This window comes from Bubalus bubalis, chromosome 4, assembly GCF_019923935.1.
Source record: "Bubalus bubalis isolate 160015118507 breed Murrah chromosome 4, NDDB_SH_1, whole genome shotgun sequence".
NCBI classification, from domain to species: domain Eukaryota; kingdom Metazoa; phylum Chordata; class Mammalia; order Artiodactyla; family Bovidae; genus Bubalus; species Bubalus bubalis.
Window position 1 is genome coordinate 158,293,799 of NC_059160.1, and position 15,800 is coordinate 158,309,598.

General features: G+C 47.8%; 1 protein-coding gene across 1 annotated transcript; it reads left to right on the top strand.

Moving 5' to 3' along the window:
• Positions 1-4,408: 4,408 nt before the first annotated feature.
• Positions 4,409-14,845, top strand: C4H10orf99 (chromosome 4 C10orf99 homolog). Its single transcript, XM_006072367.4, has 3 exons — positions 4,409-4,561; positions 6,702-6,791; positions 13,944-14,845. Exons 1-3 carry the CDS (start codon positions 4,492-4,494, stop codon positions 14,027-14,029), a joined length of 246 nt encoding a protein of 81 aa, XP_006072429.3. The 5' UTR covers positions 4,409-4,491; the 3' UTR covers positions 14,030-14,845.
• Positions 14,846-15,800: the final 955 nt, after the last annotated feature.

Below are 15,800 nucleotides of genomic sequence, written 5' to 3' on the forward strand. Positions count from 1 at the left end.
ACAGGTTGCTATTGAAAAAAGAAGGGAAAGCTTTGCACTCCACTGCTGGCAGCTGACTGCCTCATGGAACAAAAACTTCTTTTCATATAACACGATGCTTTACCATCCCACTTTCATTAAAGGGATCTCTTCCTCTCCAGCTTCAACTACTGTTTTACAGAGGAGCAAAGAAACTGAAGAACAGAGGAGTTGAGCAACTTGTCCAGAGTCATACAGCTTACACACGGCAGGGCTCCGCTTAGAGCCTGGATCACGTGGCTGTAGAGCCTGGGCTCTTCACAAGTGTAGGGGAAGGTAGGGAGACAGCGATCGCAAGTGTCCTGAGTCCCCTACTCCAGACTAAAACCATGTGGTGGGTGTGAAGGGGTGGAGGCGAGAGGCCAGGAACTCCAGTGAGAAAGCAGAAAGCCAAGGGACTGGTCCCATTAGAGACTCAGCGATGGTGCCTTCACAGGTGCTGCAGCGCCAGCATGGAGCGGCCAGAGGATGGGAAAGACGGCGCCTTCCAGTCTCCTCGGGCGGCTTCATGGTGTGGGAGAGGAGATCATTTTCTGGCGTGTGCCCATGGAGGAGCCAACAGGTCTGCCAGCAGCCACCATGGTGAGCCAGGGCAGCCCACAGCCGTGACTGGGGGCAGGCAGCGGGAGAGAGGCAAGAGGAGAGGTGGAAGGATTCACAGCAACTTTGAGCACCGAGGGGGCCAGGGAGGGCAGAGGTGCAGGCAGCAGGCCCTGGTTTACCAGTCCTGACCCCAGCAGCAGAGCAACCCAGAGGCAGGCAGGATCCAGTGAGCTGGAGGCTGATGAGGAAGTTCAGATTAGCTGTAAAAACACAGAGAAAGTATCAGGTTTGGGCGCAGTTTGAGGATGGCACGTAAGCTAAACATTAACATTGTGGATTATTTCCAACCAACGAGTTCTTGTGGAACCAAGTCAGGAAAGAATCTCAGCTTTGGAGGCACAAGACTGGTTCCAAGTGAGAAGTTACCATAACCTGTTCAGGTGAAAGAAAACTTGCCTTTCCCTTGTTGCAAGATGGAAATGAAATGCCTGCATCCCTAAGGCGGGAGGAGAATTAAATTAGAAGACAGTTGAAGGACCACACCAGATGCTGACCCCTCCCTATATTATAAACTGACCTGCAATTTGCTGGGCAAATAAAAGAGGGAGGATCAATTCTGATCAATCACGGGGTCCATAAAGCATCCTTGAAGAAAAGCGTGATGGCCAAGAGTGAAGTGAGGGACACGAGCCAGAATGTTCTTACCATAAAGGGCTTCAGGCATTCTCCTAATTGACCTCACAAATCACAGACTTAATTTGAAAATATTTTCTTCCTTGTAAATTCCCCTGTGTCTTAGGTGTGTCTCCGGAGACTTATTTCTCAGGAAGGCCGCCAAGTGTTCCAGTTCATCTTTGGAAAGGATTCAAAGCCTCAAATTTGATTATTTTTGTACCCAAACTTCATGTGCTTAAAAACTAACAGGTGTTCCTGTTAAAATGCTTCTCATTTTCACCTCTCTCAGTTCGACATGAGATTTCAAATATTCTAAAGAGCCAGAGGTGTTTCTTCCTTTTTTAAAGAAGTTGACAGCTATCTTTGAAATGTTAAAAAAGCAGGTGATAAATCTGTGAACAGGAATTGTCTCTGAGGAGTGGGATTACAGATGGAATTTATACTTAATACCCTGTGTTATTCAAATGAATGCATCAGAGATCGCTTCAGTAATTTTTTAGAAGCATTTAAAAAGGAGATGGAATTCTGACATCTGAATCTACTCTTCTCTTTAAACATATGGTCCCAGGAACACCTGAGAATCTGTGAATCGTATGTGTGAGTGTGTAAGAGTCTCCTGAGATTGCCAGTTTTTCTTGCTCTTAACTGTTCAGTGCCCCCATGGCTCTGTTCTATGGTGACAAAAAAGCCATACTGAAAACCTAATGTCTATTTCTGACTCTCTGGCTGAGTGGCTGAGGGTTCTGAGAAAATTACCCAAGTCCTGGCTTTAGTTAGAGCGTAAATCTCAACAAATCTCTTCACTAGCCTGGGTTGTTGTTGTTCGGTCGCTCAGTCATGTCTGACTCTCTGCGACCCCATGGACTGCTGCATGCTAGGCTTCCTTACGGAGAAGGCAATGGCACCCCACTCCAGTACTCTTGCCTGGAAAATCCCATGGACGGAGGAGCCTGGTAGGCTGTAGTTCATGGGGTTGCTAAGAGTCGGACACGACTGAGTGACTTCACTTTCACTTTCCTGCATTGGAGAAGGAAATGGCAACCCACTCCAGTGTTCTTGCCTGGAGGATCCCAGGGACGGGGGAGCCTGGTGGGCTGCCATCTATGGGGTCACACAGAGTCGGACACGACTGAAGTGACTTAGCAGCAACAGCAGGCTTCCTTATCCTCCACTATCTCCCAAAGTTGCTCAGATTCATATCCACTGACTCAGTGATGCTATCCAGCCATCTCATCCTCTGTTGCCCCCTTCACCTTTTGCCTTCAATCTTTCCCAGTATCAGGGTTGTTTCCAATGAGTTGGCTCTTCCCATCACGTGGCCAAAGTATTGGAACTTCAGCTTCAGCATCAGTCCTTCCGATGAATATTCAGGGTTGACTCTCTCCTAACTTCTGCACCACTGCTAAGCAGTGAGAGTTCAGCTTGGCCAGTCTCTACTCCCTCTGCCAAGTGGCTTGTTCTTTTCACCTCTGATGACGGTTTGCCAAAAGGAAAAAGGAACCATGCCAATGCAAAGAGTACCTATTTCATCAGGTAACGGGTGAGTGGCAGCCAAAGGTATGCTGTTGCCCAGAGAACTCGGTGGCACCCCAAGTAACCCCAGATAAGAATTAGATAAAATAGTGGTAAAGTACTTGATGTGGGTCATGGATGTAATCTCAATCTTAGGAAGCATCTTCAGGAAATGTTGCTGAGTTTAGGAACCTGTAAGAAGCAATCTAAGAACAGCCTCAAGACCAGCCCCATCCTCTCTCGGCCTCTCCTTCCTACGATGCCTCTCCTGGGCACCTGCTCTGAAGCCACCCTTGGTAGACCCCTTGGGTCTTTCTGATCACTCCCTCTGCCACTGCCCACTCAGCACAGCCAGCAGGATTCAGAACACAGCCTGGAAAGGGAATCAGGCAGGGGCCAGGCAAGTGACTAACGTAGTATGACATTTGGTCCTTGAGCCCAGTGGCTCCAACTAGTTTCCTTGTGTGGACTGGTTTTAAAGGTTTTTGAAAACACATCAAAGCATACAGGCTGACTGTCAGAAATCCCCTGGCCGAGCAATTTGCTCAGGAAGCTGTCTGAGAATGTGATCTAAATTGAATCTCTAATCTCTAGCAAGAGAAGAGGGCCAGTCCCAGGCAGTGGGGATTGTCTGAACTGACTGCCAGAAACTAGTATGATCCTAGAGAGTTGAACCTGATACTACCATCTGTCCACATGCCCTTCAACGCTGGGAACCAGAGCCAGCTCTTTGGTTAGAAGGGCAGACTTATTAAGGCAAAGGACAGAGAGACATGATATCACAAGGGCAAATGCCAATTCTGTGCGTCTGCACAACCCCCTCCACCAACAGAAGCTCCCTGAGACCAGCCGGTCACAGTGTCTTCTGTGTCCATGGGGCCTGGTACACAACCGAGCCCATGATGTGTATCCAGTGAGTAGGTGACTCTCAAGCCACTGGTACCATTGACCAACTTTCCCCCATGCTTGCTGTCATAAGATGTTCTTCCTTCACATCTTTTCTCACATTGATCCTTAACCCTCGTGTTCTTTTGTTTCATTACTATCTTAAATACCAGTCAAGGTGCAGCCACCAATCCATCTCCTTCCCAGCTGTACAAGCGTCTCCCGTGCTTCAGGTGGCTCCTCACACATGTCCTTGTTCAGGTTTGTAGGAAAGAGAGCAGTGTACCCATTTCACAGATAGGAAGCAGACTCAAAGACATTTGATGGCAAGTTCAAGGACACACCATGGATATGTGGCAGACCAAGGACTCAAACCCAGGCTGTCTGATTCCTTGCCCTGGGCTCCCTATTTTTCACTCACTGCTCAAGACTCTTCCCCTGAGATTTTGCAAAGGGTTTTATGGTTCTGTTCTCCCTGCCACATCTAAGGAATAAACAGGAAAATCTGTGTTTGATAGAATGATTACTGACACTAAAAGTTAATGTTCAACCCTAGGAAATGACTCTTCCTTCCCAGGAGGAGCTTTCTGAAGCCAGGGCTGGGAGCTCCCTCCTGGGGCTGGGCATTTATAGCTTTGCGTGTTACAGTTCATGAAATGCTCTCAACTTCTTGAAAAGCTGGTTTGGGTTTTTTCCTCTTGGGAGGGGCTGACTTTACCCTTTATGAGAATTCCAAGTGCCCTACCCACTGGGAAACACCTCTGTCTCTGCTGCTCTATAAAGTTCCCAGGTGGCCCCAAGGGAGGACTTCTGCAGCACAGCAGCCTCCCCAGGTCACGAGGTTCCTGGCTCACCACCATGAGGCTTCTAGTCCTCACCAGCCTGCTCTGCATCCTGCTTCTCTGCTTGTCCGTCTTCTCCGCAGAAGGTAGGACTCTCCCCTGTCCCGCCCAGGGTGCCGGTGTCTGAGCAGGGATTCTCTGGTCTGGGATGGTGGGAATCAGGAAATGTTGGAGGGCAGGCAGTCCTGGGCCCTGAAAGACGTCACCCATGAACCCATATGGCACCTCTATTCACAGCAGCAGCACCAGAGGGAGGCTCAGAAGCCTTAAACCCCGCAATCTGTCCACAGTGCCAGCTCCCCGCGCACACACGCACTAAGTAAAAGGAAGAGGTTTTGGGTCTGTGTGGTGAGCACGCTGCTTCTACTGCGCCTAATTCCTACCTCACTGGAAGTTTTGGAGCCCCTCTGATACACATGAATAATGCAGTCAATCCGTGTTGAACGAGTGAATAAATTGATTAGTAGACCATCTGGTCTGAACACCCCGCAAACACCTGTGCAGATGGGGTGAGAATGTGGTGGGGAGGCATGTTCATTTAGAACTGGGGCACATGGCCCTTGCACCTTTACGGATATGAGTGTTTAGCGCTCCCGTCTTTTTCAATTCAGATTGCTGAATATTTTGAACTTTTTCTCTTGCCTAACCCTCTAAAAACTGCTTACTGTGTGTTTTTTGTTTTTTTTTTTAACAGTTATGGTTATTTTAACATTTATCTGAATTTGGGGATATAGAAATAAATACTGGAGTGAAAAACACCCATAATTTCATTACTCAAGAATGGCCATGTTCAACATTTTGTTTATTTCTTTTCAGTATGCTTACAAGCATCTTTGTAATGGATATCTCTCTGTATGTTTGATCTTGTATCCGTTTTATTTATCACTGTATTATTATAGTCACCAAAAATATTTGCAGTTGAAATCTGGAAGCATTTACACCAGAATGTCAACAGCAGCCATCTCTGCCTGAGCAGTAGGATTATCGAAAGTATTCACTTTCTAAAGTTTCTGCAATGAACATTGCCACATATACAACATGGAGAACAGTGATTAGAGTTCCTCATAAACACAGCCCATAGCAACATGATTTATCAGACCTCTTCTGTTGGACATGTTAGAGATTGCCAATGCTGCCTTGACATTTCAGTGAAGATGAATGTCTTTTCTCATTAAGCTTCCTATCCTAGGAATGTCTCTACCAGATTCCCCAAAATGGGGTTATTTAACTAATAATTTTAGGTATAACTTGCCACTACATGAATGTACTGTGATGAATTTACATGTTTAGATATTTAAATGATTCACAACTTTGAGCTATTTTACGTATACAGTAAAAAGCATGGGTCTACATAGGAACTCTAATCACTGTTCTCCATGTTGTATATGTGGCAATGTTCATTGCAGAAACTTTAGAAAGTGAATACTTTCGATAATCCTACTGCTCAGGCAGAGATGGCTGCTGTTGACATTCTGGTGTAAATGCTTCCAGATTTCAACTGCAAATATTTTTGGTGACTATAATAATACAGTGATAAATAAAACGGATACAAGATCAAACATACAGAGAGATATCCATTACAAAGATGCTTGTAAGCATACTGAAAAGAAATAAACAAAATGTTGAACATGGCCATTCTTGAGTAATGAAATTATGGGTGTTTTTCACTCCAGTATTTATTTCTTTCCTATATTTCAGCTAATTATCCTAGATTGCCCAGGGGAGAGAATTACTATGTCAAAAGGTATAGATGATTCTTAAAAAAACATTTACTTTTTTAGTTTGGCTGCACCAGGTCTCAGTTGCCACCTGCACACTCTTAGCTGCAACATGAGGGATCTCGTTCTTTGACCAGGGATGGAACCTGGGTCCCCGACATTGGGAGCACAGAATCTTAGTCATTGGACCACCACGGAAGTCCCAGGGGCATAGATACTTCTGAGTAATGGTGCTGAACTGTTTCTTGGGCAGGAAGATGAGGAAGACATATTCTGAGGGCAGAGTATCTCCCCACATTGACTTTGTTATTTATGGAAAAGAGAGCCTCAAGGCCCACTCTCCCTGGATCCTCCTGTAGCCTGACCCATTCTGAGTTTCCCTGAATAAATATTCCCAAGCCCTTGGCCTTGAGGCCCGAAGTTCCCTCCTGTCACTCCTGCACAGACCCTGTCCCCAGTGTCCCCAGGTGTGCTCAGGGAGGGACTCTGTTCCTGTGTCCCCTCTCAGGGAGAAGGCAACTGAGGCATCATGCCAAGCCCGGAAAAGGCAAGCTCTGCTGCCCCCGAGTTCCTGGCCCTGACCTGATGACCCAGAAAGGTAAGCACCACACAACTGCCCAGGGGTAAGGAAAGGCTCTGCGGAGGCCGTGGGACAGGCTGTGTACGCGTCCCCTGCCCACCCGCCCTCCATTCCTGGCATCAGGCCCTTTTGTGGAGAAGCCATGAGCAGACGTGATCTTGGCCTCATGGATCTTTCTCGTCTAGTGGGGGAAACTGACCTGCCCCCCCCCTCAAAAAAAGTCAACAGATTAATCACCTTGAACTGAATACATTCCCTCAAGAGAAAGAACAGGATGCAATTAGAAAATGGGATGGAGAAGGTCCTTACCCTGGGTGGGAGGCATCAGAGGGGCCAACCTTTGTGAGACCCAAAAGAAGACCAAGGAACTGGCAGGAGGAGTGTGGAAGGGATGGCGCAGGAGGGGAAACAGCAGGCATGAATACAGAGCAGATGGGGAGCGCGAGGTGCTCAGAGAAGCTACGAGCCAAGGCAGGACTGGCCTGGTGAGTGAGCTGGCCCATGAGGTGGGGTGGCAGAGAGGATGGGGTGCACAGGTCCAAGGAGTCCCGAGCTGCAGGCAGGCAGCACCCATCCCAGGCGGCAGGCTAGGGGTGCAGAGCTGGACTCCCTGCCAGGATGAGGCCTCGAAGAACAAGGCTGCCCTCTCCTACAAGGCCTGGGGGGCAGGGGGATTGAGGGGTGAGGAGACAGGCCAACAGAGGGCTACAGGCTCCCAGCTCACAGTACTGGGGCACCAGGCAGGGCAGGCTGATGCATGGGAGTTGCCTAACCCAGGATGCAAGGTTGGGATGACTGAACCTTGGCTGGCCTTTGGTAGAAGGTCCTAGGGCCTGGAGCAGGCAGAGTCCCCAGGGGAAAAGCCAACCAGGCCTGACACAAACCCAGGGTTCCTGTCCCCCATCCCCCACTTAGTCTCTGCAGCCTAAGGAAGGCCCCATCTCAGGTGTCTATGCAGGCCCAGCTCTGCTGACTCCTCTGGGGCCATGGCTCAGGGAGCCCGTGACCAGAGCTGGAGCCTCCACACCCGCCCTGATTATCAAGAGTTCTGTGTGCCAAGGGGAGGCCTGGGTGTGAAGCAGAGGGAGGGAGGCAGGCTGCATGGCTCAGCCTCAGGCCACTTCTCTGGAGAAGCTGACAGCCCCCCTTTCCAGAGTGGCATCACATCCCACTGGGGCTGGGTAAAAATAATCAGTTCTCACACCCTGAACCCGAGTGTAAGGCCCCCACCCGGGCTGGCTGACTGGCTGCAGCCTGGCTCTCCCTGGAGGCTCCAGCCTGGCTCTCCCTGGAGGCTCCAGCCTGGCAGAGGAGGGCTGTTTCCCTGAGTCTCTCTGCACCGGGAGGCCAGGCTGGGCTCGGACCCTGCAATGCCCTGCCCAGAATGGACTTGCTCAGGAGCACTTGTCAATGAAAATAATTAATAAACAATCAAAAGTAAGAATAGAAAAGAGTTTTATTTGAGCCAAACTGAAGACTAGCCAGAAGCCTGCTTCCCAGTTGACTCTTGAGCAACTGCCCAAGAGAAGCAGAGTTTTCACCAGTTTCATATCTCGTCAGAATAAGACAGTTAAACAAGTCAGGGTCACATTTCTTCAAGGTTTTTTTTAGAAAAAAATAAAAACACAGACCAACCTGTACACAGCAAATCAGTATGGCCTTGGTACCTGGGAAGTGACTCTTATCATCAGAGAATTAGCATTGGTGTCCTAGGAAGGGGAGCGTTTAATCTACACTTTAAACATGGACATTCTTTACTTCTGGTCAATGTGCCCTTTTTAAAAAATATTCAAAGCAGATGTACAATGTATGTTTGATAGGCACACAAAAGCTATTTTATTTAGCGTAAAATTCAAGTTAGCTCATGTATGAGCCAGAATGACTTCCCACAACACTGAAAGCCCAGAATCCTAACCACTAAGCCACCAGGGAATTCCCTGTGAAAATGTTTTTTATTACAATAAAGAAAAGAGAAGTTGAAGATGTATGTGCACGCACGCACACACAACTCATAGGAGACAGCAGGTTAACTCCTTGTGCACAGCACAAGGGCAGCTCTCTTTTTTTAGTCACACAATACTTCAGAATAATCTAAGTGTGTGGCTCCCATGCTGAGTCTGGATTTCTATCAGTGTACATAGCTTTTAAATTCCACTGCAGGGATCTGCAAGCAACTTAGAACAAGAAGGGCAAAGCATTTTTACTAGGTCCCTATTATGCAGTCTCATTTAAATCCTTGGAACCATCCCAGGGCAGCATGGTCCATTTTACAGATTTGAAACTGAGACTCAGAAAGGTTAAGAGGCAGAGCCAGAAACTTGTGTCTGTCCATCTCTTTCCATTGCAACAACTGCCTCCTGCAGAGAAAGGAGTTTCCTCATCACATTTATGAAGACATGCAGGTGCCTGAGGGAGAACGCAGACTTCCTGGAAGGGAGGCTCTGTCTGCGTTAGAATCTCAGCTCCACCACCGGCTAGATATGCGTCCTTGAGCAGGTCCTTCAGCTCTGCTGAGCCTCAGTCTTCTCCCCTGTGAATGGGTATAACAATAGACTATGATCACAGTCTATTACCCCATAGTCAGTGAGGTTGTGACTATAAAGCCAGGCATTGGCATGGCACCAGCTACCTGGTAAACGTGCTCTGCTGTGGCTACAGAGGAAGTCTGAGCATGCCCAGATGTAGTGGTTCCACCCTTACAGCGTCTTCTGGGGCTGACCCTGCAGCTCACTCAGCACTGTGGAGTAAACAGCAGGGGCGCCGGGTGTGCCGGGCTCTGGGAATTTGGCCTCTTGTACCCTGGTTCACTGACATAGGAGAGCCTGTGCCGTCTGCTGAAAGAGAAAGTGCCCTAGGCTGCCTGGAGGATGTCCCTGAGCTGACATCACCAGCTGTGACACACACAGGCCCGTATCGCCCACTGTCCAGTCTAAGATGTCTTTCCGGAGCATGGCCTTGCCTAAGTGCTATGCTAGGCCCGTGGCAGTGACATCAAGTGGCAAGCATGGGACTCTGGGTTAATTCTACAAAGCCATCATCAAAAATCAATGTGTTGAGTGGCCAGTTTGCTGAACTTGCCACAATTGGTAAATTGTTTCAGATCATATCAGATCAGATCAGTCGCTCAGTCGTGTCCAACTCTTTGCAACCCCATGAATCGCAGCACACCAGGCCTCCCTGTCCATCACCAACTCCCGGAGTTCACTCAGACTCACGTCCATCAACTCAGTGATGCCATCCAGCCATCTCATCCTCTGTCGTCCCCTTCTCCTCTTGCCCCCAATCCCTCCCAGCATCAGAGTCTTTTCCAAGGAGTCAACTCTTCGCATGAGGTGGCCAAAGTACTGGAGTTTCAGCTTTAGCATCATTCCTTCCAAAGAAATCCCAGGGCTGATCTCCTTCAGAATGGACTGGTTGGATCTCCTTGCAGTCCAAGGGACTCTCAAGAGTCTTCTCCAACACCACAATTCAAAAGCATCAATTCTTCAGCGCTCAGCCTTCTTCACAGTCCAACTCTCACATCCATACATGACCACAGGAAAAACCATAGCCTTGACTAGACGAACCTTTGTTGGCAAAGTAATGTCTCTGCTTTTCAATATGCTGTCTAGGTTGGTCATAACTTTCCTTCCAAGGAGTAAGCGTCTTTTAATTTCATGGCTGCAGTCACCATCTGTAGTGATTTTTGAGCCCCCCAAAATAAAGTCTGACACTGTTTCCACTGTTTCCCCATCTATTTCCCATGAAGTGATGGGACCAGATGCCATGATCTTCGTTTTCTGAATGTTGAGCTTTAAGCCAACTTTTTCACTCTCCTCTTTCACTTTCATCAAGAGGCTTTTGAGTTCCTCTTAACTTTCTGCCATAAGGGTGGTGTCATCTGCATATCTGAGGTTATTGATATTTCTCCCGGCAATCTTGATTCCAGCTTGTGTTTCTTCCTGTCCAGCGTTTCTCATGATGTACTCTGCATATAAGTTAAATAAACAGAGTGACAATATACAGCCTTGACGTACTCCTTTTCCTATTTGGAACCAGTCTGTTGTTCCATGTCCAGTTCTAACTGTTGCTTCCTGACCTGCATACAGGTTTCTCAAGAGGCAGGTCAGGTGGTCTGGTATTCCCATCTCTTTCAGAATTTTCCACAGTCTCTTGTGATCCACACAGTCAAAGGCTTTGGCAGAGTCAATAAAGCAGAAATAGATGTTTTTCTGGAACTCTCTTGCTTTTTCCATGATCCAGCGGATGTTGGCAATTTGATCTCTGGTTCCTCTGCCTTTTCTAAAACCAGCTTGAACATCAAGAAGTTCACGGTTCACATATTGCTGAAGCCTGGCTTGGAGAATTTTGAGCATTACTTTACTAGCATGTGAGATGAGTGCAATTGTGCGGTAGTTTGAGCATTCTTTGGCATTGCCTTTCTTTGGGATTGGAATGAAAACTGACCTTTTCCAGTCAAAAAAAAAAAAAAAATATGGGCTTTCTCTAAAGCATTTGAGAAGTTGGTAACCATCTATACGGCAGCATTGTTTTAAAGGAATGTTCCATTTGTTGGTTCTGTTGGGACTTGAGGGGTCTCAGGTTTAGGTGTGGTCAGACAGACAGCTGTCCAGGCCTCACCAGCCGGGAAACTCCGTGACACTGAGCCTCTATCAGGCTGCCCTCCTTCCATGGGTCCTGAGGCTATCAGCGAGGGGACTCCTGGGGAGGGCTGGAGAGGCCTTGTGGGAGGGTCCTTGGGGTCTGAGAGAGTGCCTGTACATCCTGCAGGCTTCCTAGGGCCTGAGAGCTCCATGCCACCTTCCCCTCTTTGAAGCCTTACACAGTGACTTGAACTATAGTGGGAGGCAGGTGCTGAAAGGGACACAGAGATATTCCTCCCCACCATGGGGTTGCCCCTGTCTTCAGAAAGGAGCCTAGACTACAGAGACAAAGGTTATCCACTGAGGACCTTGAGTGTGATAACGTGAGGGTTTTGGCAACTTTGGAAGGTAGCAAGGTGGACACCAGGGCTCAGTGCAACAGATGCAGGAGGTGGAGAGGGTACCCATCCTGCCCAGTGGACCCATCAGAGGGGCTCAGATTAGCAGTCTTGTTCCTTGTAATTACACCTGTCATCCACAGCTGCATAATAAAACACCTCCAGCGTCAGTGGCCCAAAACAATACGTAGTTATCATCTGCTATGAGTCTATAGGTCAGCTGAACCATTCTTCCAGTCTTGGATGGGCTCATTCATTTTTCCAAGGGTTTGGATATGTACTTCTGCTGAGCCTCACTGGGCTCTCTCACGTGTTTGGGGGGTCAGTGGGATGAAGCTAGGATGGTCTCAGTTGAGTGACTGAACTCTCTTCCACAAGGCATGGAAGAGTCATCCTCTGACAGGCTAACTTAGGCTTGTTCACCTGGGGACTGCAGGGCTCCACCTATAGAAGGGAAGTACCTAAGGCCTCTTTAGGCCTCAGAACTGGTCCATCTTCATTTCCACTTCATTCTCTGGGCCAAAGCAAGTCACCACACCAGATTCAAGGAGCAGGGAAATAGACCCCTTCTCGTGATGGGAGAAGATGCAAAGTCACATTGCAAAGGAAGGTCAGAGAACTCTATCCTTACTTTCACTCAGTTAACGACAGAGGATGAGATGGCTGGATGGCATCACTGACTCGATGGACGTGAGTTTGAGTGAACTCTGGGAGTTGGTGATGGACAGGGAGGCCTAGCGTGCTGCAATTCATGGGGTCACAGCATTGGACACGACTGAGCGAGTGAACTGAACTGAACTGAACCACATTATTTATTGTAGGAACCAGAGAAGAGAGTCTTGGGGCTTGAGGGTGGGGATAGGGGGTAGAGGGGAAGCAGTGGTCAGGAAATCATGGTTCTCCATCAGAAATGCTAGTAGAAAACTCTCACAATACGATATTAATAGAAAGGAGTAGTTAACACTGTATATTACTATGATTATCACTATGGGAAGGCAAAAGCACTTTCAAATAGGAAGAAAAAGAAAATTACACCAGTATTAGCACTTATTTATGATTAAGACATGAAGCTATGGAAGAATTATGATAATTAAATTTATTTTTTGTATAGCTAGTAATTATATAGCAACTACAACACAGCACTTGCATCTGCTAACTCATTCAACCCTCACAATAATCCAAAGAGTTAGATACTATTGCTATTCTTATTATTACAGACAAGGCACCAATGCACAGAGAAGTTTAGTCAGCTGTTGAAGGTCACCCAGCTAGTAAGTAAGGGGTAGAGCTGGGCTTTGAATCCAAGTAATCTGGCTCCAGAGTCTATGCTCTTAACTAGCATACCACCTTGCATATAGTAATAATCCAGAAACTAAAACATAAAAAAGAATATTAGCATAATTTAATAACCATCCCATTCATATTTCCTTTTTCATGCAAACATGTTTACCTAGCTTTATTTTTATTATACCTTGTTTTTTTTTTTTTTTCAATTTTTAAAATTAACATTGTTTTGTATGCGTTTTTCTTCAAGGTGCTGTATAGTCTTCATAGCCACAGGGCTTTATCCCAGTTAAACATTTTTTTCATCACAACATATCATTTAGTAATTAACCATTTCTCTACCACAGGATATTCAGACTGTTTCCAGAATTTTTTTCTGCTGCTAAAAGCAAAACTATGAAGACTAGCTTAATGCATGCAGGTTTTGCTTTCCTTATGGATTATCCTTCCCACAAATGGGGCTGGTTCATCAAAAGATGCAAACCAAGCTTTGAGACACACATTACCTGAGAAAGAAGAGACAGCTGAGGGTTCAAGGGTGAACCCTCTCACCACCACCATCAGAAACAGACCTTCCAGACCCCTCAATTTTAGTGGACTCTACTCTTGACAGAGATGGTTGAACAGATAAACTATCTTCCCTCCATCTTCTGCTAATAAATAAGATTTCTCCCCGATGGGATAGAAATAGCCTGGGCTGGTCATGTTTGCAATGAAAGACCCACTCTGGGCATCCCAGAAAGAGGGTAAGATCTGACATTTGCTTTGATTTTTTTAAAAACATGTCTTCCTATCTAAAAATTAACCTTAATTGTGTTTCTCCCTTTCCCCCACCTTGACTCTGTCTGCCTCTCTGCCTCTTGTCTGATCTTGTCTGTTCTTGTCTGCCCGCTGCTTCTTCCTAGGACACCGTATGAGAAACTGCAGACCATGCAAACTCAAGTCAAAGACCCGCTTTTGGGTGGTTCCTGGGGCACTTCCACAGGTGTAGTGCGCCCCCAAACAGGCTCCATACCCCTGAGACCCTCACGCTTAATTCTTGAGGCACCCAGAAGCCTTAGGTTCCCCCAGGGTGCTCCCCTCAAAGTCGGGACTGATGACAAAGCCTCTGCCCATGAACCTCAGCTTCCTTTCTTAAAGACACAGCATTTCTTGCCTACCGTGTTGGACTGTGCTCATGATTTTTTTAGAAAAGCCTGAACTAGAATCTTCTGAAAACCACATCATGGATTCGAAAGTCCAAGCTCTGGAATGCCTGTTTCTTGCCATATGGTCTTGGGCAAGTAACTTAGTCCCTCTGGGCTCAGGCTGGCTTCAGAGATACAAACTCCAGTAAGAGAAGACATCCAAGGAAGTCACCAACGGGCTTCCCTTACCCCTTTCAAGCCTCATGGCAGTGAGCTAGGGTGTTGGAGGGCTTCATCTCAGGCAGCAAAGGCCCTCGCATAGTTCCAGAACTCCAGATCCTGGTATCAATCATCCACCAACCTTCAGAGTCATTGTGAGCCAGGTCCAGCCCACCCAGCCTCAGTCTCCATCTGGCCCCTTGCATACAGACAGTCAAGACTCCATCGTGACCTGAAGAGCTACAAATCCAGAGACTTCCGAGCCTGCTAGAGTGAAGGGTAACAGGGACCCAAGAATGGCCAACCAGCAATGCAGAGGCTCAGCTGACCCAAGACACACCTAAGCTCCTAGCTGTCCCACATCCCATGGCCCCTGCAGGAACCCCTGCCTGATTTTCTGTTGTGAGTCTGCTGTAAAGAGCATGCAATGAAACAAACTGTAAATAAATAAACAAAATACACGGCATGTGGTTGTTTGAGAAAACCGGGGGTAGGACCTTGGGTAAGACCTTGGGCTTCCCTGGTAGCTCAGACGCTAAAGAATCTGCCTGCAATGTGGGAGGCCTGGGTTTGACCCTTGGTTTGGGAAGATCCCCTGGAGGAGGGCATTGCAACTCACTCCAGTCTTCTTGCTTGGAGAATTCCATTGACAGAGGAACCTGGCAGGCTACAGTCCATGGGGTCACAAAGAGTCAGACACGACTAAGCACAGCACCGCACAGGAGGCAGGACCTGAGACACAGCTGTCTGCTGCAGGAAACCCACTCACTGAGGCCTCTCCTGCAGGCAACACCCTCATCACAGCACAATCTAACCACGAAAGGGGGCAGGGGGTGGGGAGTGAGGAACAGTGACGGGAGCAAGGGTCTCTGGTGTGCCGGTTTGACACACCAGCACTCCCCAGGATTTTCATGTGATCTGGTCAAGTCAGTTCCCGTTTCTGTAAAATGGAGAGTCCAAGGCCTATTCAGAGAAGCTAACGTGAGGCCCCGACAAGTAGACAGATGTAAAGTGCCCACAAGGGGCCTGGCACAAACAGAGGAGCTTGGTTCCAGAAAACCCCTCCCTGCCTCCCCTGCCCCCATCCTGGAGGGAATGTTTATGTCCGAGTGAACACGCAACTGTGGAGAGGAGGCTCAGAGGGAACAGATGGCCCACGTCTAAGAGGCTTATCCCTCAATAAATTTCCTTCTAATCTGCTTCTCCTGGCAAGGTGAGAAGCCCCTCCCTACATCATCCCATGGCTGTCTGAAAATGCCAGACCCACCAGGTGTGAGGCTGATGAGCAGAAGTTCCCTGGCACCCGGCTATGGGGACAGTGGTCCCAGGGCAAGCCCAGGGTCCTCACCTCATCCTAGGCCAGACCTTTCTGTTCCTGCCAGAAACTCAGTTTGCAAGCTCATCCACTCACCCACT

Excerpts from the sequence above, each read along its gene's own strand:
- C4H10orf99 (XM_006072367.4), top strand. The coding sequence starts at position 4,492 with ATGAGGCTTCTAGTCCTCACCAGCCTGCTCTGCATCCTGCTTCTCTGC. Across the intron at positions 4,562-6,701 it reads GTCCGTCTTCTCCGCAGAAG|GGAGAAGGCAACTGAGGCAT; the intron begins GTAGGACTCTCC and ends GTCCCCTCTCAG. Across the intron at positions 6,792-13,943 it reads TGACCTGATGACCCAGAAAG|GACACCGTATGAGAAACTGC; the intron begins GTAAGCACCACA and ends GCTTCTTCCTAG.